The 26,391-nt window shown below is 46.9% G+C and overlaps 2 protein-coding genes across 9 annotated transcripts in view; one reads left to right on the plus strand and one right to left on the minus strand.

The window, feature by feature from the left end:
• wnt5b (wingless-type MMTV integration site family, member 5b) overlaps nucleotides 1-26,391 on the plus strand; it is a 43,689-nt gene that overhangs the window by 10,916 nt on the left and 6,382 nt on the right. For 2 of the 8 annotated variants that reach the window (XM_003972808.3, XM_029825824.1), the window contains 3 exons: nucleotides 24,058-24,221; nucleotides 24,942-25,029; nucleotides 25,275-25,434. In XM_003972808.3, the coding sequence (XP_003972857.1) occupies nucleotides 24,106-24,221; nucleotides 24,942-25,029; nucleotides 25,275-25,434 (364 nt within the window). In that variant the 5' untranslated portion in view covers nucleotides 24,058-24,105. Of the gene's footprint in view, nucleotides 1-9,052; nucleotides 9,200-16,108; nucleotides 16,662-22,870; nucleotides 23,256-23,876; nucleotides 24,222-24,941; nucleotides 25,030-25,274; nucleotides 25,435-26,391 lie in introns of those variants that run through there. The other 6 variants (XM_011613370.2, XM_029825821.1, XM_029825823.1 and 3 more) reach the window with 5 other exon arrangements.
• Nucleotides 12,104-15,529, minus strand: fbxl14b (F-box and leucine-rich repeat protein 14b). The gene has a single exon (XM_011613369.2). It carries the CDS (start codon nucleotides 14,892-14,894, stop codon nucleotides 13,692-13,694), a length of 1,203 nt encoding a protein of 400 aa, XP_011611671.1. The 5' UTR covers nucleotides 14,895-15,529; the 3' UTR covers nucleotides 12,104-13,691.

Here is a 26,391-nt window from a genome sequence, read left to right on the forward strand (position 1 = left end):
GGCTCACACCTCTGCTACATATGTGATATCTAACTCAGAAGATTATTGGATTTAGACCCGATCGACATGACTCAGGGGTCATGGGGTCACCTGAGCCCTATAAAACAAGGGTTCAGAGTACAAATATGCTCTTTAGCAACACTCTGATCGCTCTTTAAACAGACCAACCTTGTGCTTTAAGCCTTGTTCTGCCTTAGTGAATTTACTTTGGTCTATTTGTTCCTCTTCATATCTGCCCCCCCCACACACCCATCGCTCTTGTTCTTTTCTGTTTACGTATTGGCATTACTGCCGAGCAGCATTGCCAAAGCTTCTAAACACAGCAGGAAGTCTCTGTTTCTTCCCCAGCCTGGCTCTCCAGGGAATGGTGAGACATTCTTGTATTTGTCCTCTTTTTTTTTTTAAAAACCTCCTAATGTAGCCTTGTATCGCCTTCGTGGCCCCAGTAAAACAACCCCCCCTCACCCAAACAGCCCTCAGAACCATTTAGAAAACAGCTTTCTCTCTGACAACAGTCCTTAAAGAGAAAAGGGGAGTGAGGCGATACACGTTTGAAGGGAGTCAGGAGCGAGAGCAAGGTGTGAGGGAGGGAGGAGAGCAGAAAATGAGCATCTGAGGAGAGAGAAGGAGGGCGTAGCAGCATGAGAATGGGAAGTCGAGATAATAATAATGAGCTGGTGAGAAAAGGGGGTGCGGAGATGCGAGGGGGAGGTGAGAGGTGTCATGTGTCACATTTACACATGTATAGAAAGAGAGGAGGTGGGTGAGGTAGGGGAGGGGAGGTCACGGTAGCTGTGACAGGACACTGTTACCACAAAAATCAATAGGCCTGTCTGTACTGTGTGTGGCCAGCGGATCTGAGCTGTAATTGAAGTCCGGCGTCAGCGCCATAGTAACGCAGACTACGAGACGTTCAGGGGCTGCTGGCGCAAACTGTTGCTTCTATGAGTCGATGTGTCAGTTGCTGAGTAAATGGGCTTCAGGATTTAGAGAGGATGATCTCGTCTGTTGTGTTTTGGTATCCTTTATTCGCTATTTTTACACATTTACACGCCTCCATGGGCTCCAAACTTGGAACAACAGCTCCGCCTCAGCCCGTCTGCATCATTTATTCAGGAAAACAGCATTTCCAGCCACCAGCTCACTGTATAAACTGCTAAAATAAGCACAGCTTTGCTAACCTGCTCCTTCTCCCGCTTACGGGGCGGCGCGTGTTCATTTGTTCCCCCAGCACCTCTTCCCTCGCCCGCCTTCCTCCTCGCTCGCTGGTCCGTGATGCATTTTCAGCAGTTACGGAATGAAATATTGATAGATTTTCTTCAGGGATATGCATGTTTATTGATGTACCCCACGGTGAGGACAAAACTCATGAAACATAAAGCAAAGACAAGGACACGGCGGAGAGTGGAGACAGAGGTAAATAAGACAGCCTTCCTTGGCAGTGAGCATCAGGAAGTGATACAGAGCAGTTAAAAGTAGCTACTTTTGATATTTTGCATGTAGAGTTCATGTTTCTGGTTACCTTATCAGCTTGTTTCCCTCGTCTTCTTTTCCTTATCATCAGCTTCGCTGGCATCCATCTCTCATCCTCTGTTTCACTTTGACTCCCCCTCTTTTCTCCCTGCCTGTCTCAGACACACACACACACACACACACACACACACATACACAAACCAAGGCATGCTGACACTTAAACTAAGTGCACTCACACACACCCTATTCCCTTTCTCCCTCCTCTTACCACCCACACAGAAATGAGGACATACAGGCCACAAAACACACACACACATACACACGCACACACACACAGAAAGAGAGAGAGGATCCCCCACACACAGAGGACTTTCAGCACTTTCTTCTTTACCATACTCAGCAAGATCAGATGTCAACCCAACTGACACAACACACACAGGCTGCATTTTTCTCTTTTCACCACGCTCTGTTTCCTTCTGCGTCTTATGGAATATATGCATTTTTAAAAACCATCCTTCATGTACGCGCGCACACACACACAATAACGCACGCGCACTCCAGTAAAAACGAAGCCGTGTGTTGGGTTGTGTTCAACGCGTAAGAGCTGTAAGAAGGAGTCAAGGATAGGAAAAAGGGAGACAAGCATGAAAAAGAACGTCAGAGAGGTTTAAAAGAAGCAGAAACTGATGAGTAAGAGGAAGATAAATAAAGCGTTTTCTATTCCGAGACACAACACGACAGCATTCAGCACAAAACCATCAGCCCGAGCGTGTGTGCAGGACGCTCAGTAAAACTTAAATAAATAATGTTTTAGGCTGGAAAAAAGCCATTAGCAGCTGCACACACAACAATGTGTGCGTGGACACATGCAGATGCGCATGCTAACAAGCTGAGACATTACAGTATATGCACATACATGCTTATCACAGTTATCACAGTATATACAGTATATGTACAATACAGGGAGCAATTCATGTCAAACAAGCATTATTAAATATTCACGTACACAGTTTTAGTTTTTACATGATGTTTTTTTTAAAATATACTGTATATCTCCTGGGTTTTTTAAGCAAGCCTATTTTCTGCCCACGTGCTACACAGATCTCCCAAAAAGTGGTGAGAAATAAATGCAAAGTAGGTTTGTTTCCACGTGGAGGTTGGGGGGGATAAATCAGGCTTGATTTACGACGGCGGTGCGGGGCAACGCGAGCCACGTGGCTGTGATGAGATGTCAAGAAAAGTCAACATATAAACAGCAACAACGCAAACAAACAAAAACGGTTTGACACGCAGCTATCCTGAGATGCAGGCGCGGGAAAATGCAATCAACATAAACTGTTGTCACATTAGTTCAGACTTTGGTTTGACGGCTCTAATCCGAGAAACATATTTTTGTCGCATTTGCTGTTTTTTTTAATTCTTCCAAGCAAATTACATGATTTTGTTAAAAAAAATATATGGCAACCGTGAACTTACTTGACACGCACACTTCTTTCACCTTTCGGCTCTGCTGCCTGGAAGCAGTCACACTTGTGGTGCCTTGCTAAAGGGCACAACGACAGTCGCTGGTAAAGGTAATATAGAGAAGTTTTCGTTACTCCTTTCAAGCACGTAGGAAAAAACACGTCGCTTCCACGTTTGGTCAGCCACTGCTGCTCATATATATTTAAGTGTGGGCCTCCAGGAGCAACACACACACACACACACACACACACACACACTTCCAGGGCAACATGGCCACACACCATGTGTACGAGCCAGATTTGGCGCTGTTCTCATGTCTGCCATACGGTTGATTCCTCCCCACTGTGTACACCCTGCAGGCCAAACACACAGAACTCTGTCTATGTGCGCATGTGGGTGTGCTTGCGTGTGCGTGCGTGCGTGCGTGACAAAGAGCATTATGGAGAAAAGAAAGCAAAAGGAGAGGTGAATCCGCAGCCAACAGATGAGAAAAGACCACCTCGCCAGATGTTTTCAAGCAGAAATTAAATCATTTCCTTCCGAATTATTCTCCCACTGTCATTTCTTTTATACATGAGAGGTAGAGACTATAAATAAAACACATTTTCATACAAACTACATTTTTCTTTTAAAAAAACAACATTTTTTAAAAAGCCTCTTTGTGACTGTGATGCATCATTTCTTTGGCCCACGTCAAGAGAACCCTTCTGCATCCAGACTAAACCTCATGCTCGGAGGGAGACTGAGGGTGCTCAGTGTCCAGGTTTGTAGGAGAGAATAATGATAATAATAACAACCATTGCCTAGGTCACTGCGGTGTCTGTGGGGCTCACAATGCTGAGCGCTGTATACATCTTTATTGCTCTGTAATTACTCTGCCACCCCTCCATACAGGCAGGATGCAACTAATTTCCATTTTCATGCTTCCTTTTTCCTCTGCTGGCGAACGCAGCCCTGTTCTTTCCTCACGTTTTCCAACTTCTTTGCGTTTTAAGACCCGGTTCTGGGAGCAGATTTGCGAACATTTTGGCCGTCGTTCCTGTAACACCGTCCATGTTTATGCCACATTCGCGTGAAATGAAACAGAAATATGTAGGTTGAAGTGCACCGTGATCGGACGGGCCAATCAGGGCCGATGCGGTCTGCGTTGTGCGTTTCCTTTTTCGCAGGAAGTGCATGTTGGGCCAGAGTGTTCTGCACACCGCAGCCCTACACCAATTCAGCACTAAATGTCAGAAAAAAGAACACTGCTTTTCACGTGAAGACCGTGATTTCGTGGCCAGTGTAGCGTCAGTTAGGTCAAGATCACATAAACATGAGGCCTTGAAAGGAAGAAAGAAAGAAGAAAGAAAGAAAGAAAGAAAGAAAGAAAGAAAGAAAGAAAGAAAGAAAGAAAGAAAGAAAGAAAGAAAGAAACATGCACAGGCAAGCTCAGCCTTGCTGCTTTGCTGAGAGAAAACAAGGATGTTTTGACAGGTCAGAGCCATCACAGCAGCAGAAGGAAGAGTGTGCGTGTGTGCGTGCGTGCATGCGTGTGCATGAGTGCGTATAGAACACAACAGGCAGAGACAGACACTAATGTTTCTTCCCAATCGGGGACAGAAGGGAGGACAAATACTACCGAGGTGAGCGGTGGAGAACACGTCTGATGAGCCACGCGTCCACGTGCAGCCACGTCGTCACCGTTGCCCCCGCCTTTCAGATCCGCCCCGGCCAACCACACTCACCTTGATTTGACTTTCTGCATCCGTTTTAGGAGGAACTCGTTCTTCCCAGGAACCCTCGAACACGCAGTCACCTGTTGCTTTTATGTGGATGCCTTCAGGCGCCTCTTCCCGCAGTCGGGATTTTCGGTGGCGTCCCAAAGTCAATCTGGGCTCAAAATGCGCAGCGTTGCCTGCGTGCGTGTTGTGGAAACTGCAGATTTGTTTTAGTAATTTCTTGACTTTGAGTTTATATTCTGATACTGTAGTTTCTTCTGCCCATTGGTCAGACGGCCTACACACACCCACACACACACACACACATGCGTATAACTTTACAGAAATCGTTGTATTCATGCACATGTGGTGTGTCAGAAATGACACGGTGTCACCTGGGGAGGTTTGTATGTGCGTGTCCTCTCGTATGTTAACAGTGTAGGCTCATATTCCCACTGTCAGAGCCCGGCGAAATCAAGTCAACCGTGCTGTGTGTGTGTGTGTGTGTGTGTGTGTGTGCGCGTGCGTGTGTGAGTGTAAATCAGGTGTGTATCTCCTGTCCCCAAGGTCCTTCTAGCTGTCTTCTCCTATTGATTAGTTCATATTGATTCAGCCTCACAGACACACGTACATGCACATCGCTTTCTTTGTATTCTATCCATCACTGTTTTTTTTAACTCCCACATCTTTTCCTCCATGCCTCTTTCTTCATCTATTTTTAATAACACACTTATTATCTTCCTTTTTTTTCCTCTCACTTGTTAAGGCCTTTTTTCCCTCCACCTTTACTCGGTTTTTCTTTCGTATCTTCGACCAACATGCTGCATTCGAGTCCCAAATAAACCCAGGTTTTTCCAGGCCTGCTCACATCTGGGATGCAGCGGTGGGAAGATAAGGTCTGGACTGCTCTCCAGGAGGGAAGCTCATCTGCCCGCGCATGTGTTCAGTGCAGGAAGCAAAGAAACACAAATGTTTCTCATACTGGGCCCACATGCTATCACCTACAGCACCAGAACACATCTTTTACAGATTAAGGACCGTTTCTGTACGTTCCATTGCTGACAAATTAAGGGAGACTGTCACGGAACTGACAGGGTGAAATGGTAATTTTGCATCTCAGTGTCACCAGCGATGCATTTTTTACACCGCAAATTAAATTTTCAACATTTTAAACCATTTCATTTGACTGAATTATTCATTATCCCGCGCTTAAAGATCATTGCGGCAGGATCCATGGTATCCCTTCTGCGGCATCCATCGGACACTAAAGGTTATATTTGCTTATTTTTTAGGCGAATCCTGGATTCTGGGAATCAGACAGGCCTGTAAACCGCAGCGCTAGCGGAGGCTCTTGAGTCGGAGGCACTTCAGTTCACTCAATATGCAAATTGAAAAAGTAATTCATTTACTCTGAGATAAGGGTGCTGCTTGGTCGCAATAATTCCTTTTAAAGATTGAATATTATTTTGATGAGGATATACCTGTTTCAGTGTCCACTTGCTGGGTTATTTAGAGGGACGGGGAACTGACCCGACACCTACTGTACCTGGGATAAATTTACTGTGGGTTCAAACAACTGACTTCTATAAATTCCCTCGTGCTTCCTCTTGTTCATCACGATCACAGACAGACATGCACACGCGCGGTGGGTTTTTCATTTTTCTGCTTTAGTGTGTGATTATTGATCATTTATTTGTTTCTGTGATGGCACGCAGGTTTCGGAAGCAATCTATGACTTTCCCACCCACCGATTCCAAGAAAACTGTAAAAAAAAAAAAAGATCTCAATAATGTTTTTTCTTCCTACTTTGTAGATCACCATTTCAAGGCTGCTGGGCCTTGTTGGCGATAACTGAGCTCAACTTTGTTGACATACTTGACGGATTATTTTCTTATTTGCTAGCGTGTTGAACGTGCACGTGTCACGCATGAGAGGGGCGCGCTCACGCTGTGGTTGGCTGCCCAACAAGTCGGAGTCAACCAAATTACCAATTCAGAATGGCACGCACCATTTCCTGTATACAAACAGAATGCTTGTTAACAGCTCTCGGTTCTGAACAAATGTTTACTGCTCCCCCTGCTATTGGATAAAAATGACAGTGAGGTTTGGAAGCACCACCTGCTGGTGGCACATTTTAGCGTTTGACACTCTGCGACACTTTTTTAATATCAATAAAAGCCACTTTTATTACCTTTCCTTCATTAATGACCCAAACCGGGGCTTGTAACACTGCATATAATGTAGGAGGGATATAACCTCATGATAGTTTCCACACTTCGCTAAGATGGGGCTGATAATGCAGAGTTCCTTATCTATTTCTCAGTCTTCTTTTTCTCTGGTGTCCCCGCTAGCACCTACCACCCAGCGAAACCTGCCCTAAAAATGCAAGTTTTCTCTGTTCCGGCGTAGTGTTTCCTGTCAAAAACACAAGAAATCCGACTTTTTGTGGCAGTTTCTGTCTCCTTCGCCTGTTTCCCTGCGTTTGAGGACAGTCTGACAAATTTTAAACAGAGTAAAGAGAAAGAAAAAAAAGTTTCTCCCCGTTGATGCCTGAATGACAAGTGGATATGACAGGACGGCGCAGAGAGAGCCTGCGCCTGTGCAAAGGCATTCTGCTCTACACATCCATCAGTCGTGCACAGGCAGGAAGCGCACACCAGCGCACCTCACCTCCCACGCTACCAAAACACTTCCTCACCTGACAAATTAGAATGTGTGAGAGCCCGCAGCTTTCTGACATCGCAGGTATCTGTCACATTTCTGTCTTCATGTTGGTTTTTTCGTGGAGACAAAGAAACCCAAAATGAACCCTCGTGTCATCTCTCTCTTTCTCTCTCTTCCTGTCCATTCTCTCCTCTGGGTATTGTAGAATGAAGCAGGAATATGGAGCAAAAGTCAACATCACATGCTGCATAATTCCCCGACCGGCGCCGTAATTGCTGGGGCTTTTATGAAATATTCAGCAACAAAAGTTCATGGTTTGGCTGCCAGTGACGTTTAAAGTCGTAAAGGAAAGCAACACCGGGTTGCGTCTTGTAAACGTTCTGCAGGATGTCCGACCGATATTGGGTGAAAGAAATTCAAAAACAGGGATCAGATGAGGCCGGAATTAGCAGCTGAAATCACCAGAACAGGTCCTGTGATAAACAAACGATGCTGGGAATAAATAATTATATATGGCATCTCTCCTGTGTCTAATGAGCAAAGCGCCTACAGCTGTAAACGACCTGATAACAGGAAGCTTTGTGATGAATGCAGAACACGCAGAAGAGCTGATGAATGTGCTCCCTCCCTACCTTTGAGAGAAAAAAATAACCCAGATAGTCCCGAAACAAAAGCATTCCAGTGTTATTATTCACTTCTTCTAGTTTTCTAGTCGGATTTCTTTTATTTTCGCAAAACTGAAGGCGTTTGGGTTTTCAGATGGTCCACAGAAAGAAAATGGCAGATGGAATCGGTGCTCAGGGTCCATCCAGATGGAGCCCTCAATCACCGAATCTGCCAACTTTAACTTGGATTGATAACAAATGGATTAATAAAGACCCAAGACAGAATTATCTTATGCAACAGCACAAATTCGAAATGTGTTGATGTAATGTTGCGTCTATTCGGTGTGTTCTATTCTCTGCACAATAATAGCTCATTATATAAATGTTATTAGGCAGTGCACATGCTCGCTCGATGCTTTGACACCATTATGGTCAATTCAGACTGTGCATGACGGAACTGATGGGCCGTTTCTACAGTCGGAACGATTAGGACTGTAGCACTGTTATGTTCAGCTGTCTTCACTGTGTAACTGGCAGGTATTAAAGTCGTAAATATTGCTTTATTTTTTAATGTTGCCCCTGCAGCTATCAGATAGCTTCGTTTCTCCGCCGTTGGGTCGTCGTAAAATTTATGCCGATTAAATCGTAGCCGCTAAAATCGTCAGCTCGTGGCACCATTGTTACAATTAATCCTCAGATTTGTGAGGCGGCGGTGAAACTGCGCAGTCGGACTTTCTGAATCGGAAAGGTTTATTTTCGATCTTTGCCAAAATTCATACCTGTGTAGAAAAGCAGCTCATTACTTCCTGAGGAATGTGTGGTGGAGGGTGTGTTTGTGTGCACACGAGTGTGTGTTTGTGTGCACACGAGTGTGTGTTTGAGTGCAAGCAGGAACGTCCAAGTGAAATAATTAGCCGGTTTGGCTATTTAAACTGTGAATATGGCTAAGGTGCCAGCCGGTATTGAGTTTTGGGCAGATTTCTGTATGGGCTTGCACGTGTGTGTGTGGGTGTGCGGGTATCACATGGTATTTTAACATCGCTAACCGACTTCTAGCAGGCCACAGTTAAACCGTGACTCACAGATTCCTCTCCTTCTCTCTCGACCAACCTTGTTTTTTTTCTGTTTTTCTGCCTTTTTTGTCAGCCCTGTCTGGTTTTTCCTGCTCGATCGCCCCCACTCCGGCTCTCTCTCGCTCCAGGTTGGGTGCCGACGGCAGACTTTTTGGACCGAGGCGGTTTTTTCCTCCACTTCTGCCCCTTTTTTAGTCAAAGCGCACGAGAGCCGAACTCAGTAAGTTGCCAGCGACTCTGCTAGTCATTTTTAGGTCATTACCACCCCACCCACCCACCCCCCTCCTCCACACACACACACACACACACACACTCAATCCCATCTTACCTTAACTCTTTTTCAACGCAATATCCTTAGTTCTACTCAAGTTTCATGAAGTTTCGTGCAGGATTCAAAGTGCCCAAAGCAAAAGCAGGGCCAAATGTTCTTGATTGGATATTTCTGGACACATACACAAACTCAGACACCCCCCCCCCCTCCACCCCCTCCACCCCACCCCCGGGGAGATTCAAAGAGCCGTCTACTGTATAGCAACACCTTTGCACCAGGTGTGACAGACAGTAGAAAGGAGGTGGGGTGGGTAAAGGTCAAGGGAGACGGAAGCAGTGGGTTTACAGCGGGAAACCACGAGTATGAAGGTGAGGCAAAGAAGGCCTGACTCAGGGAAAGAGCACAACTGAGGAAGAAAAAAAATGAGAAGAACACTAGAAATCAGACTTAAAGAAGGCCAGACAGACAAGCACCAAGGAGCTGCAGCCAGATCCAGATAAATATGGGGGAGGGCAGTAACACTCTGCCGCTAATAACCCTGCAACTTAGTTGTGAAGAACCCTAGTTCCCCTTTTAATGGTGAACTACTCTTTTAATGAGAGCAGTAAAACACACACACGTACACACATGCTGCTGTTCCTCTCTGGCTGACAGGAAATGTGGTTTAGAGCACAACGTGACGAGTCACAATTTAACTTTTACAGCTTACAGGCTTTGACGCACACATTCTCGCTCAGCGTCAAGCGTCATTTTAAAGCACAAGAAAGGTTTCTTTTTATTGACCTACATGGGGCAAAAAATGTTTGCTTGGTCTAATTTTGGTGCCGTGTGATTTGGAGTCACTCTGTCTAGCAGCTGTCAATCATCCAGGCGGGCTGGAGACGCCAGTTTTGAAGAGAGAATTACACCGAGACAAACAGTTATTCTTAACACAAAACCATTTGGCGAGTACTTTGATCCCAGTGAAATGAGAGCACGCGTATTTTAGAGGCTGCTACAATAAACCCGCCGGAGTTACGCAGGAAAAGGAAACCCTTGTAGCAAAGTATTTGGAAACCGGTCCATGTAAGCTCTTGATTTACCCTTGTGAGGTCCTTGAGAGTTTGACAACATTGAAATATTGGACTAGCTTAGAAAGGGGGCAGAAATCAAGGGAAACTAGGCACCTCTGAAGCAATAATATCTTTCTCTAAGGTCCCTGTGAAATGCTGAAAAAGACCGAATTTGCAGGGCAGCCCGTCCCAGTTTGCTTATTGTTACCTGTGACCTGTGGATGTGACCTTTGGTTCATTTCAATCGCGCTACCAACCAAATATGTTAAGACTCTTAGGAGTGACTCAGCTTGGCTGAGTGAATATTTGGTATTAGCGATTCACATGAACCAAAAACAACTCCCAAGTGCTCCCAAAGTAACACTGACCAAGACTCGGAGTCCCCTGCAGCTGGGACCGACCCCCTGACCCCAGCGCGGAGGGAGGCCAGACACAAAGATTCTCCCTATGGGGATTAGAAAAGTATTATATTATCATCTGAATGCAGGTGATTGTTTCTCCGTCAGCCTTGATTTCAGGCCGCGTGACCTCTCCGTGGCGCGTCCCTAGTTCAGAAAGCCCAAATTCAGCACAACACGCGTTTCCCAATCTGCTCTCGCCGCTCGTGTTTATGCAGACGAGCCCACGTTTGTGGCCGTCTTGACAATAGCAGTCGGCGAAATCTGAGTCTACATGTTGTTCTTTCTGTGGGTTTGACATGGATTCGGATACGCCGGCGGGATAAAGCGGCGTAAACTCTCTCTAAAATCTGATCTCCTCACACAAAACCAAAAGCCAGCAAAAGCAAACTTAAGAAAGCCACAAACACTGACATTCTCTCTGTCTCTCCGTCCTCTTTGTTTCTGCCTCTCTGTCCCTGTGGTCAACTACTGGCCTTTGTCCCCAAATCCCCATGGGCAGAGCGAGAGGGGAGAGAGAATGCTTAAACGCTCTGAATGATGGTGTGGAATGCTAAAATGTGTGTGGATGGAGGGGGAGTGGGGGTGCGAGGAAGTGTGTGTGTGTGTGTGTGTGTGTGCACATGGGGGGGTCTCCTGCCCTGGGATCTGGTATGCGTGACTGAACAAGAGGAGGAGAAAAAGCGGAAAAGCAGGGGGGGATCCCACACCAAAATCTGCCTTCCTAACTTCTAAAGACAGACAATGGCTACTGACTGGTCTGGTAACTGTGTGTGTGTGTGTGTGTGTGTGTGTGTGTGTGTGTGTGTGTGTGCGCGTGTGTGTGTGTGGGGTGTCACTTCGCACACAGGACACGTCTTGATGGAAAGCAGAGAGAGTGGAAATCTGCTCTAACCAACTTTAGATCTGGCTGCTCCACACATGCAGGCCGAGAGCCCCAGAACCCCGAAAAAACAGTCGCTCAAAAAGCGGAATCGGACCTTTCGCCACCTCAACCCTTTGTTGCCACATCAAAAGATTTTTTTTTTCTTTTTCCAAAGAGAAACAGAGGTTAATTGTTTGAAACCAAACAGAATCAGCAGGCTGGAGGAGCTTCCTACAATAAACACCCCGGTGATAATTAATTGCAGACACTGCAGCCAAATCAAGGCGGCAAGCATCCATTTTGAATCACCTCGTAAATAATAAAACGACAACAGATTTTCTTCCCCCAGCCCTTCTAAAAAACAAGACCAGACTGATCAGGGACAATACTGAAAGATATGTGGGTGGGCTGGTTTTTTTTCCCTTTTGCAAATTAAAGCTCTTTTGGATGAAATATTGGAAATGTTGCCTGAAAACAGACGTCGGCGGGGCTATTTTGACCAAAACAGTGACAGCAGTGAGGAAAAATACCAGTCTTCTTCATTCATTATATAAATATCTTTAATTGTTTTAACCTTGTAAGAATATAAAACAATTTAATTTTGGGATTCTGCTTTTTTTCTTTTTTTTTTTTTTTACAAACACATGATATACAGTACATCTTTCATTTCTCATACACAGCTTCGTCAGCAGGTCGCACATCCCTATATTAATTTTTCGAGCAGGTCATTGCATTACATTAACACGCGTGCACGCACACGGGCTCTGGTGTGCGCGTCCGCATGTGCGCGTTTGGCTTGAGAGAAAGGGAGAGCGAGACGCGGAGGCGCATTCTGCTTGTAACCAGAGCTGCACAAGGAGGGAGAGAAAACAAATAATCGATTTCTCCTTCCAAGCGCGCCTCAAAACGAATTTAGAGTTGTTGTTTTTTTTTGTTATTATTCAAGGAGAGGTGGAGAAAAAGAGGAAGGAAAGGATACCCACCCCTCCCCGGTGAGACGAACCCCGACGCCTTGGCAACGACGTGGGAAAATCAAGCCGAGAAGAGGAACCCTGACTCGTTTCGATCAATATTGATAGAATTCACTTCAATTTGAAGTACCGATATTCGCAGGCGCGTCCGCTAGCGTTGTTTCAGTCAAGAAAACAAACAAACCACCTTCTCCTTCACTGATGAGTTCTGCAGGGCGATGAGGGCGAGGTGGAGGACGCGCAAAAGAGGGTGTCGAAGTTGGACTTTTTCGTCCCTCGAAAATAAAGGCGGCGGCACAAACGCCGTCCGCTCGAAGCCGCGTCGGTTTCTCCCTTTTTAAAACAACGCGTCGCCCTGGGGAAGAGATTGTCCAGTCCGCTCTCCTTTTCTCTCTCTGTAGGATATTGTAGCTGTTTATGGGAGTAAATTAACAAAGGTGGGGTGATTGTGTCCTGCTCCGTGTTCTCCAGCTCCGCTCATGGGGAAGTCGGGGAGGGAGGGAGGGAGGGAGGTGATGGGGGAGGGGGCAGACACAGTCCCTTTAGGCACATTTTCTCCCGGTCTCTCATTTTCGCTTTCTTTCTGTTCCTTAAAACAGTGTACACCCTTTGAAAACAACCACGTACGAGGTAGCCAATTTTTTTTCTTTTTTTTTTTTTTTAGGCGTGATGGCTGTAGCGAAAAGCAGTCGTGAACATCTTACATTCAGACTGTTAACGTAAATCTATAGTAACGATTAAAAAAAAATTAAAAAAAAGTCTCCCCTTGTCAAAGCCCACTCGAGAGGCAAGTTTCACTTGGTTTCCTGGAAGCGAACAAATTATTTTACCAAACACTTTGCCTAAGGTCAAAAGTAGTCTGGACGGGATTTTCTTCTCGTGAGCTCGCGACAGAATTTACAGTTGCTTCCTTTAAAGCGGAATATTAAGCCGTATCAAAAACGCTAATTGGAACCCCGCATGGCCAATAGAGAAAAACATCTGGTCACATGGGAGAAGCACACCAAACACACAGGAAGGGGGGTAAAAAAAAAGAAAAAAAAAGGGAGGGTTTCTTTTTCTAAACATATTTACCCATCACATCCTCTTCCCCGTGCCCTCACGTCCACAACCCAAACCCCCTAAAATAAAAAGAACAGAACTAAACATTTCCAATCACCTCACTTTTTCACTCTCTGTCATCTGCCAGAGTCCCAGGTTCAACACTTTAAGGCAGGGGAGCTGTGTGATCCTCTCCAGTCCCCTCTTGGTGATCTTGGTACATCCATACAGGTCGATGCCCACCAGCTGGGTAAGGTGGTCGGCTATGAGCTCCAGCCCTTTGTCCGTGATGCGCACGCACTGTCCAATGTTCAGGGTCCTCAGCTCGTGCATCTGCCTCACCATGCGGTTGATACCGTCGTCGGAGATGTGACACGAGCACAGAGACAGGGACTTGAGCTGGTACAGTCCCTGGGCTATGTAGGCGAGCGTCTGGTCCCCTATTTTGTCGCAGAATGAAACGTCGAGCCCAGAGAGCCTCAGGGTGCCCATGGCAAGGTGCATGGTTCCCGTGTCACTGATGTTGTCACAGGAACGTAGGTTGAGGCTCCACAGAGAGGTCATGTGAGAGAGGTGGATCATCCCGGCATCCGAGATCCCCCCACAAAAGCTCAGGTTCAGAACCCGGAGCTTCGTCAGCCCCTTGGAAATGTGTTTTAACGACAGGTCCGTTAGTTTCTGACAGTCCTGGAGCGTTAGGTATTCCAGGTTCAAGCATCCCTCAGCAGCGCTGCGCGTCATGCCCGCCAGATGCCCGATCCCCACATCAGAGACGTGCCTGCAGGACCTCAGATTGAGGCTCTTGAGTCGATGGAGGCCCCAGGCTATCAACAGAAGCCCAGTGTTGGTGATGTTACTGCAGCCACCCAGCTCCAGCACCTCCAGGTTCTTCAAATACTGAGCTATCCTACCGAGACTGGAGTCTGTGATCTGTTTGCAAAGACTCAGGTTCAGAACCCTCAGCGATGGGATCTCCTGCACGAACGCGTGACCCAGCCCGTTATCTGTGAGGTTGTAGCAGCCGGACAGATTGAGGGACTCGATGTTTGGCATTCCCTGGATCACGTAGCTTAAGCTGCGGCGCAGGGAGAGGATCTGGACCCTCCGGATGCCCCTGGCCTGGAGGCTGGGGAACAGAGAGGGATTTGCCCGTCGGAGGTGCAACTTAGCCTCTACCCCCCTCCACACCGACTTGTGATAGGATGCGTCCCTCCAAGCGATACACACTTGGGCTACCCTGCCTTTGTCCCTCACATCCAGATAGCTAAAAATCATGGCCAAAATTTCCGGGAAGAGGCACGAAATGTGCGTCTCCATTGTTTTTTAAACCCCAGGCATATAAGAATTAATACTCCATACCTCCAAGGCTGAAGAAGAAACTCAAAAACAAGCTTCTGTTGAAATTATGCAAAAGTATCAAAAGTCCCGGTTATCCACATAAGTACAAGAGAGAAATAGTTTCTTTTTCTCACAGTCAACTGTGCAAAATCGATCCAACTCTCGAGCCCCACGTGATCCGGTCTCGTTGCGCAGTAGGATTCAAATGCATTCGGGGGGGTAAGAGGAAAAAGAAACAAAAAAGCGTTTATTCCTATCTCAACCTCTCTCCCCCAAAAAAAGAGGAGGAGAAGGGAGCCAAAGGAGGAGGCGGAGAGGAGGGAAAAAGCTTCAATCCTTCCCCCTCTCTCCCTCTCTCAGACGACGCTTCCTTGCGCGATACTTGGGAAAAGCCGTCCTCTCTCGGCCGAGCGGGGATCCAGACGGTCGTGCATTTCACCAGGATAAAGTTGAAATCAAACCCACACGGCCAACATCACCTATTTAAAAACATGTCCGCGATGTAAGAGCGGGAGGGGGGCGGGAGAAAAAGCGAGAACTCCGTTGTCTTTACGGGCGGACTGTGTTTAAGAGAGGGGCGTTCGGAGCTCAAAGCCTTTGTCTGGTCTTTTCAAACCGACTTGGCAGGGACCCCGGCACTCTGCTGTAGCGGGAGGGGTGCGGGCAAATCACAGAAGTGCGCCCGTGTTTATTTTTTAAAGAATACGGAAATAAGAAACGCCGTCTCTTGTTTTAACTTCGCCGAGGCGAGCTGGCGTGAAATATTTACGATAATATCCGACAGCCGATGCGGTGCCGGATCTGTTCGCGGTTGTGTGGAATTAGCAGCACCCCCCTGGCAGCCAGGCCGTTGGTTTGTCCCCCCTCAGCTGGAACGGTGCGAACAGTTTCCCTTGGAAACCAACTTCTTACAATTCAGTTCACTTTGGGCTTTAACCCTTTGAGCGGACCACACAGGAAACAGGGTCGGGGGGGGGGGGGGTTCTGTTAGTGACTATACTGGACATTTTTTACAGTCGTTCCTAATGCTGCTGTGAAAAGAGAACTTGACACCTGTGTCACCTCAGTGGGCGTTAAAATTATGCGGCGATAGTTGCCTCTGAACGGCTGTATTTTTAAAATTCAATTTTCCTTAATTAAGAATAAAATTTCATCTGCCCTGCATGCCAGGGTTAAACTGGCTGAATAAGAATCTACAACACAATTAAAATGGTTACATGGCTGTTGCAAGCCACCTAACTAAAAAAAAACAACTATAGTTTTATGAAGGTATACCTTTATTTATTAAGAGGCTGTTGCCACAAATCTTCCTAAATTCTTGTCACTGTATCAAATGGTCAAAATGATTATATGAAATAGTGAAGCTATTTCCTTAGTCTAATGTTGGACTGCAAATTTCACCCCCTGCAGTGGGCCTCTCGTAACCCCAGAGTAGCCTTGGTCTGTGTGTGTGTGTGTGTATGTGCGTACGTGCATGCACGTGTATGCACGTGTATGCGTGCACAGACAGGAGAATTTGTCTCTGCACACACCTGCCTTTTGCAAGTAAACGGCATCTAGCATCTCTCCCTCTCCATGTTCATTCTCCTGTGTGATGGTATGTGTATATGTGAGTGTGTGTGTGCACGCGCGTGTGTGTGTGTGTGTGTGAGAGAGAGAAAGATAATGTGACAGGGGAGCCGTTTGCTGAAGCCAGCCGAGTGTGGCAGAGTGGGTGAGAAAGAGTGGAGAGGCAACAGCGATCAGGTGAGGATAAGACGGTGAGCGCGGCGCTGCGGAAACAGCCATTTACACATGCTCAAAACAAGTGACAAAACTCCGGTTTTCCACATTTTGGTCCATTTTTCTGCCCTTTCTCTTTTTTTTTGACTGGCTTTACTCGCCACCATCTTTTTCTCATATGGCAAGACTAACCTAGGGTGCTACAATTACATATTCTTTAATAAAGTTGAAATAAATGTATAATATATCACATTTTTACTGTGAAATGGATCAGTTTATTGTAATAAGTTATCTCGGAAGTGACTGCATGATGGGTCGCACGAAGAATTCTGGGAAATGCCTCGACGCCCCGTGCTGATCAGACTGGTGCTGGTTAGCTTAGCTGTCATCAGCCTGTTAAAAGATTTGCCCCGGCTGCCCTCCTCACTGCTTTATCCAGCAGGTCTTGACCCAGAATAACTTTTCCACGCTGTTCCACAAATTCAGGATGTGCACATTTGGGAATTTGGGAGCACAACCATAAGGAAGCAAGGGGGGGAAAAAAAACACATTTTGTGTTGATGTAGTCGTTTATAACCCCCGAGTCTTTGGGGCAAGTGCTGACACAAATATTTAAGCAGCTGCATAAATGCTGTAGTCAGAAAAGCTGCTGGACCCACATTGTCTGGTGGCTATTTTAAATATCCAAATAAACACCCAGGTCTTTTCTTTTCTTTTCTTTTTTACCTTTTACATCATGTAACTCCATCAAGGGCAAAAACAAAGCGGTTAACTGCTCTGTCCCCTGTAGCTGTCGGCACCTACGTCCTTGGTACTCGGGCGCAGAGTGTGCCGTGCATTCTCAAAACAGAGACCCTGACATGAATACCAAGTTGTGTAATGATACTGCAAACACCTTGAGTCATAAACGCCGTTGAAGATTAACAGCGGCTCCCAGCATTGGGTTAAATTGTGACCATTTGCAGGGCAGATCTCCTGGGACAAACGCGGGACATGGAAATATTCCCACGATTTGTTTTGATAATTGGTTTATATGTAAGAGACTGACCCCACTTCTTTCTTGGATGGAAGTGGGAGAGGCAGAAGATGGCAGGCAGGGTGAATTATAGAAAATGCACAGAAAACAGATGGCAGGATTTACAAAAAGTGGGTCTGCAGCCTTTCTTTGCATGACCTGCCTCCGTGTGTGTGTGTGTGTGTGTGTGTGTGTGTGTGTCCTGCTGTGGTGTGTCATACCTTTCAGAAAGCCTGCTGGGCCCGAGCTCACGCTGTGTGAGAGAGGCAGGAAAAGAGGATGGATGCACGGGCGGGCAAAGTGAGAGGGGGTAAAATAAGGAACGGGTCAGAGGGAAAGAAGGAAGAGTATTTTTAGAGTGTCTCAGTGGAGCCCTGGAGAGAGAGAGAGAGATTTAGAACAGCCGCATGCTGTCTTTATTAACTATAAAAACGTGGCGATGACGCCAGCCCTTTACACGCGTTGTGTTTGCATTAATTCACGCGATGATTCAGGCCGGGGGATCTAACGGGATAACTGGCCCTGCTCGACAATGTGCACCTGCAGCGAGAGCTGGTTGCCAGGGTTACGTGGGCGTGTGTCAACACGTTCCCTGAAAGTCGACACCTTTCCTAAAGGAGACGTCTGTTCCCTAATCTATTCACCCGCAAAGGCAAAATACTGCGTACAGTAGCGCCCGCTTACAGCAATTAATCTTTTATGCTCCTTCAGGTCTTTCCTTGCTTCACAGGGGCTTGACCTGTGCAGCAATAAAACCAGAGCTGTGTGTGTGTGTGTGTGTGTGCATGTGTGTGTGTGTGTGTTAAAGTTAAAGCAGCATTGTTTTAGGAGGTGGTGTGATTGTTTAGGACTCTTGTCCTAACAGTTACAGCGTGCGTTATGTCCCTCCATACCCATCAGGGAGACCCCCCCCCCCCAAAAAAAAACCCTCCACGCTTTATTTGTCATGGATTACTCGAATCCGTCGTGCCTAAAGCAGGCCCACGGTGTGATTACACACAGCTAACCATCGGTCCGCAATTAAAAGAGGAATGCGAGATGATGTTTTGTGAAATTTCCACAGGAGGCCCGACACCTGTGCAAGGCATTTTTCAGGGTTCAGAGGTAAATGTGGAGGGAGATCATGTATTTCCCAGTGTTTTAAAAGAAACTATCACCATATGAGGAGCTTTGCTATAAAACCTGATTCTACAATTCAGTTTTAGGATATTTCTCTGCAACGGCCTGGTTTCTTTTGTAGTGCTCCTTCTGGGGTGCGTTGGTGTGCATCGAGCAACAGCTAAATCTGGCAGTAACAGTTATTAACCACTCCTGTTAGGTGGTGGGAAAATGGGTGGCCAGGCCTGCAGCTATCAGCCCCCCTACTGGAGATGCGGCTCCCTGTCCCGGTATGGGAGGCTTTCCCCTTTGAGGTTGGGTTGGAAACCTTCCTCTTTCATAAAGCTCACGCTTCATTAATGCTACATTACTGCAGCGAAGCTGTCCCTGTCCTCCCCTCTCCTGTCCTGTCCTGTTCTCAGGGGTCAGGCTCTGGTCCTCAGAGGCAATCTTGATTGTAACAGATACAAATAAAGTTGAACTGAATGTCCAGTCCTGTTCTTGCAGGGTTGCTAATTGCTAAACAGATGGGAGGATAAGAGACATGTCTGTTAAACCAAAGGTAGCATCAGTGTGTGTGTGTGTGTGTGTGTGTGTGTGTGTGTGTGTGCGCGCGCATCTGTGCATACCTGCCTTTAAAGCTGCTGTTTTTAATGAGCCTTTTGCTCAGTGGTCGGGCAACACTGCTGTAATGAAGACGACTTTTTCATTTCAGATATATTTCCATAATCGTTACACTTAAAGAAAGTGATCTAATCTCACAATATCAGTGGGTGGCCACCAGATGGAGGCTAGTCTAATCTTCTAAAGCTAAAGTGACATCTTTCAACTGCTGCTCCTTTGGGTAGCTGCTTTTTAAAACCCACTAAAGTTCGCCCTCCTCGTTTCTTTTTTGCTTTTTTTTTTTTTCAAATCCATCCACGGCTTCTGAACATCTCAATGACATCAGAAGGGATCGAGCTCGGTGAATGGGAGAAGGGAAAGACAAAAGGTGACGGCGCAACCGGAGGAGGTGCAGAGCAGGCGTTCACAAGGAGGCTGAAGCCAGCAGTTCCTTTTTCCCCCTCTATGCTTCAATCTCACCATCTTTCTGTTGGTTTTCCTTCCCTCCACCTGGCAGCTCGTCTGAGCTCCCTCCTCTGCACAACCCTGTGTCTGAATGCACTGTTGCTCTGCATCAAACAGGTGTGTGTGTGTGTGTGCGTGTGTGTGTGTGTTTTCTGCCAGCTTTGCAGTCTGACATATGAGATTTTTCAACCTCTCTCTCTCGCTCGCCCACGGTCATCTGCATTTTGGCATGAATTGGGGGCACGTGTGTGTTTCTCGCACGCATGTGTGTGTGCGCTTGTCACTCCTTGTTATTTTAATTGCACTATAGGCACATTTTGATGAGGGTGTACACGTGCTGTCATCATAAAAGGAAACATATGTGATTGTGTCTTGTGATTCATCCAGTATTCAGAGCACAAGAAAATGCAAATAGGCTCACATGTGAATCAGAAATGTGACTTACTAATTAAATGTGCTGCTAAAATTCTGGTTTTCAACTATATTTGTCATCGATAAGAAGTAAAAACTGAATTGGGGAGGTGATGGTAGCTGTAGACCCATGTTTTCACACATTCCATCAGGTTGCTCTAGTTCTTGAGGGAATTTCTCCAGGGCCCAGGAGGCCAGTGTTGTGACCAGCAGACATCAGGGAGACGACTCCTCCCTGGCTGCTCATTGGGGATTTTGACTTTCCATTCCAGCCGGAGCTTCCTGTGTTCCCACTGAGGTGTCTAACATAGACAACGTGCACAAATCTGACAAATTAATCTTCCAATATCTGAGATTACTCAAGGAATTCTGTTGAGTGGAACACTTGGGCAGCGTTGAAAACGTCCTCCCACTTTGTCACAATAACTGATTTCCATCCCAAACGTCAGGCAAACCTCTGCGTGTTTGTCTATGCGGACATGGATTTTAAAGTATGTTGCATTCGCGGGGAATTTCCGATGAGGTCTGAGTGCTGCGCGATGCGTCCTGATTGTCGTAGGAAGCAAAGCATGTCAGCAGAAGAGCAAAAGAAAAATGCTGTCTCATGCCCATGCGACCCTCCTGGCAATGTCCCAGCATTTCCCTGGAGGACGTGATGGCTGAATGAGACTCGGAGGAAAAAATCTTACGTTGACAGTTTCTTCCTCAGTAGTGCTGCTGTCAGGACGTCCTCCTCAAATTGATCCATGCCTCCGCCGGCAGTGGAGCAGCTGCTAGGGGCGTGACTGCCCCCTGCAGGTCAGAGGTCCAGCGTTCGTTAAGTGACCGAAAGAATTTTCCAGAACGGAGCCGCAAAGACACGGTGACGAAAATATTGGACTTTGGGGAGGATGACAGCAAGGAGGGGAAGGTGAAAGGGTGACGTGAGGAAGAGTTTGGGGAGAGGGAGAAGCTCAGCGCTTAGTCCGACGTTGTCAAACAGATGGTGATCCATGGCGGGAAGAAGTGTGAGGCAGAATGAAGGAATGACTAAGAAGGAGAAGTGTAGCGGGGATATATTTAGAGAGAGAGAGAGAGTTTTAGCCTCCCAGCTAAAGGCATGACTCATCTTCTGCCAGCTGACAGTAGGAAGGATAGATGGAGGGAAGAATGGAGAAGATGGACAGAGGGACAGATGAGAGACAGAAGAGAGTCGTGAAGATGGGGGAGGGGTGTGTGTGTGTGTGTGTGTGTGTTTGTGAAGGAGGGGTGATCAGTCGTGCAACCGCACATGTAAAATAAAAACAAACACGACCTCTCATGCCACTGGATTTTTGTTGTGCGTGTGTGTGCGGGTGTGTTTGCGTGCTTGCCAGCTGTATTTGGCAGCTCATCTCCTCTCCTCGTGTCTGTGTGTGTGTGTCTGTGTGTGTGTGTGAGTTTCTGGAAAAGGAACAGTCATGGGGAAAGGCAAACGAGGACAGCACGAACAGATCCAGTCCTGTCATCCCAGAGGGCTTCCTGTGGCTACATTTTGTCCCTTTTATGAGCTAAAACACACATGTCCACGTCCCCGTGTAGAGTCGTGTCACAGAATAAAACCACCTTTTTTTTTCTGTCCAGCCCAAGCCGTATTTTTGGTCTTTACTCAATTCGCCACCATTCCTGCAGGAATGAGAACGGTATCCTTGTGGATCATCTTGGACTCCATCAGCCGGCTGCAGCTGGTGTCCCTGCAGGATGAAGCTGGCAGGTTCTCTGGCTGGATTCTGATGTTGGATGCAGTAAAGAGGCTGCTTGTGCAAGGGGGAGCTGCTGACGTTCTCAGGCATTGCTCCCTGTTGCATGTCTATTGCTCATTTCCTCTAGGGACCTGGCTTCTAGCGCTCTCTCCATTTCCCTCCCCGCCTCTGTGTATCTATTACGCTGACACTCCCTCTCTCTGTTTTCCCTCCTGTTTCTCTCTTTCATCAGCGCGCCGGGTCCAACTTTTCTCAGTCCTCTCGCTCCCCTTCTTTTGTTGGAGCGGCTGACCGCGGCTCAACTGCGCCACCCTGTGTTCGGCGGGGCATATCACAGGCTCACGCTAATATTGTCATTGCAAAACGTATTAAAGGATGGCATTTTAGATTCAGGCTCTCTGATCGCAGTGTGGGTGAGACAGCATTAATAAATGTGGAAAGTGTCGTTGTCATTGTTTCTTCCATTTTGATATGGTCCTGTGTGAGTGAGGTTTGCATTGCATTCTAGCATGAGAAAACAGCAAATAAAAGTTAATAAATGTACCAAAACTATATTTCAGCAATTAACTATGTGGTGTCTTCAGGTGGTCATTATTGTAGCTATAATGACAACGGTTGTTATTAGTTTAACTTGCAAAAAAACCAAAACTTTTTAGTGTATTGCAAAGGTGTGAGATCTGTTCTGGTGTAACTGTTTCAGCGCGCGGTCCAACGCGGACAATGATTTTAGCCTCGGGGTCGTTGTGGGGTGTGGATGTCCAGTTTCAGTGTCTGTGCCCCCCCCCCCCCCCCCCCCCCCCCCCATTCTCTTTGTGCTATTGTTGATTCCCTCGACTTTGACCCGAGCGCGGCAGCACAGTCAGATGTATATTGACAGCAGCCTGTTAGATCACTTCACAAGTTTTGGGGACAAGAGGTGTGTCGTGTTCCTGTTTAACGTCAGTGTTTTATTGCGTCTCATAAATAAGAATGCGCATAAATCCGAACAATCCCATTCGGAATTTCATAGTTTCTGTCCGAGTGAGCAGGACTGTGTTAGTAAATCGCTGATTCGTGGATTGTGGAATGCGCTCATTCTGAGATACATTTTTAAGCGGTACTGGGAGTCCGGACTAATCTTGCGTCCAATTCTCATTTGAAAAGCACTCGAATCCCATCGAAGAGGCCGTTCTTTGCAGGTTCGCCGCAGTCTTTCTTTGACCGGAGGAAAATTCGCTTCAACACGCCTTTTCTTCTCCTCAGACCCCCATTTTTCACCTCCATTTGCGGACTCTAACATTTTATTCATAACACACCAAAGAAGAGGTGACTGAGTCATTTTATCCCTTTATTCTAACACATTTAATCGCTTTGGTTGTTCGCAGGAATTTTACGCACAAATATTTGAACGTGAGCATCGATTCTATTCTATTGTAACCCATCCTGCTGTTGTCCCAACATGCTTCCCTCCCCATCTAAACACATCAGGTGTCTCCTGTTAAGGTTTTAAACGTTGCCAGAGCCCGTGGCCCCTCTACGCACGCACATGCGCGCATAATTTATGACCACGGATGGAGAGGACAGGAGGGGTTTCTGAGGTGAGGAGGAGGAGTGTGGAGCAGAAAACGAAGGAGGGAGACGTAAAGTGGCTGTGAGGGGGCAGGACAGGGAAGCAGCAGCAGCCGCTCTACTCCATAATTAGGGATTTTATCTCCTCAGTCATGTTTACAACGGGACGACACTCTCCTCAGCTTTGTTTCTGAAGGAGACAGGGAGGAAAAATCCATTCGCAATTAGCATAAACGCAAACCACTGACGCGCCACTTCTAACTGGATTTTTAATTGAAAAAGTAGATTTTTCCCCCCTCCCCTCATTTCTTTTTTTGACTGAGGACTGCTCTTTCTGTGACTTCATCGAGGTTTTTTTTTGATGGCACTTGTTTGCAGATCTGAACTTTAGGCTGGATGTCAGTGAAAAAGGGAAAAACTGGAGTTTCTGAACGCTGAATAAACCGGGAGGACTCACGCGTCCGGTGGACTTTTGGTCTCAGAGATCCAACTGGCCTCAGCAGCACATCTCTTTTCTCTCTTCTTTTTTCATTTCCTCCCGTTGACCATGGCCCAACAGCGGAGCACTTTCCCCAGCGGCGGTAGGGACGCGGTGACGCGGCGGATCATGGACAACAGCCCTGCGCGGAGACGGCGAAGCGGCGCTGCGCGACATCTGCTGCTGTCGGTCGCATTCCTCGCCTGCAGCTCCCAACTTCTGGTGGTGAATGCCAACTCATGGTGGTGAGTTTAGCTCAGAAATAACGCGCAGACAACTACTTTACCCCCGAATAGTCGCTTAAGTTGTGAATCACGACCTAAAGTGTCATTGTAAGAGTAGGCTTTAAGTGATCTCATATCTTTGGCGCAACACATTGGTTGCAAAATCTTGTGTCCTGCTATTGATTATGATGACAAATGTGAACGACGGGCTCTGTGCTGCCTCTGGTGTGTGTTTTGGGGGGGGGGGGGGGGGGGGGGGGGGTATTCCAGTCCTGTGGTGGAGCACTGACAGTGAATGGAACAAATGTGAAGGCTCTGTCACAATATTTACCCTGGCTGGGGCCCAAATGGTGCAGAATGGCGACCTGCTGCTGAGCCTATATGGTCGTCAATTAACCACACTTATTTTCAAACTTTACAAAACAATCCTGCAACGATGCTGCAGAGTTCCATTTGTGGTAATGTGGAGGGTTTACGAATAGTAGTTGAGGTTTCTGTCACAACCCCACGACGGATAGTTCATCTCCCTTCAGCTGTTGTTATGAACCAGCAACATGGAGCACAATAGTGACCCAGCTCAGGCCCAGTGTTGTAAAATACACCAGACAAGTGGAGTTAACCATCCTGGGTTTGCCTGGGAGCTCTAATCTGAGTCAGAAATCATACAAATCCTGCCACTTTGAACTGGGCGGCGATGGCTGCTTTGAATTCTGAAGTTAACTGGGTTTTTCTTTCTTTCAGGTCGCTTGCGCTGACCCCGATCCAGCGACCAGAGATGTACATCATCGGAGCTCAGCCAAGCTGCAGTCAGCTGTCTGGTCTATCTCAGGTAAATTCCCGACAGACAGTCTGAGAATTTTACTGCTCCCCGACCTTAAATCAATAAGGAATCTCTGGATTCTACAGGAACAGGATCCTTTTCTGGGTTTTATGTGCTTTCCGCTCTGAACTCTTCTTGTGCCCCCTGTGAGAAAGTGGTGAAAATGAATCAGAGCCTCTCACTACAGGAGATGTTTTAAGTGTGGGACCATTAACGTGCTAATCCGGGCTAATCTCTCTGGCGCTGCCTCGCAGGGCCAGAGGAAGCTGTGCCAGCTGTACCAGGACCACATCTCATACATCGGAGAGGGCGCCAGGATGGGCATCAAGGAGTGCCAGTACCAGTTTAGGCAGAGGAGGTGGAACTGCAGCACCGTGGACAACTCCTCCGTGTTCGGACGGGTAATTCAGATCGGTGAGTTTCTGTAAGGCTTCAAGAGGGTGGAGCTTTTAGCTCAGTTAAACTCAGCAGCGAGTTCATATCAGCGGCATTATTTACTGCAAGCTCATTTTAAATTTAAAGTAGTGATTGTGGATTACTGGTGGTTGGTTGGTGCGCTGTCAACAGATCTGACTGGATTAAAGATGCCTGGAATAAGACATTGGCAGTAATGTCAAATATTTAGAATAAAATCCAGTTAAAATTACATTAATCATGCTACACCTTCTCCTGTGTGGGAAGATAAGTTCATTATTGGACGTTTCCATTAATTTCCAAATATTATTTGTATCATTAAAGTATCGTGTTGTGATATTGGGGAGACATAAGAGGTCTTAGTTTGCCCTCAAATTTAAATGATAAAAGTTAGGTTTTACAAATTTGATTGAAAGTCCCGGAACTTTCTGTCGCTCCATATGCGCAAAAAACGCGCAGCGCAAAGGAATCATAGGACACGGTTTCGGTAAATGCGCAGCTGTATCCCAGCTCCTGTATCGGTATCGTTGGCGTCTAATTCCCAGCAGGCAATGTGGGAAAGCGCTCATCATCAAGTAAGTGTCAAATCCGCTGCGGGCAGCCAGGCGAGGTGTTTGCCGCCCGTCCTGTCTCCGTCCACCTCTGCCTGCCCGTCTGCGTATTGACAGTCGGCCAATCTCCGCGTTTATACCGAGGTGTTAGTCGCTCCATTGTCCCCGCGGCCCCTCTTTTGAAATGCGCCGATGAGCTGACACCGAGTCGGCAGATCCGGATCCTGCTATTTGAAGTCCCATAAACCTCCTCTCTGCCTCTCTCTTTCTTTATCGCGCCGCTTAATATGGAGAAAAACTCGCATTAAGCCTGAGTCCTGCACGCATACCTGCACAACGCGTGGGATGAATGGGTGGATAAACGTTTTAAAAAGGGTTTAAAATCAGTTAACAAGGTGCTGAAACG

This window comes from Takifugu rubripes, chromosome 18, assembly GCF_901000725.2.
Source record: "Takifugu rubripes chromosome 18, fTakRub1.2, whole genome shotgun sequence".
In the NCBI taxonomy this organism is placed as follows: domain Eukaryota; kingdom Metazoa; phylum Chordata; class Actinopteri; order Tetraodontiformes; family Tetraodontidae; genus Takifugu; species Takifugu rubripes.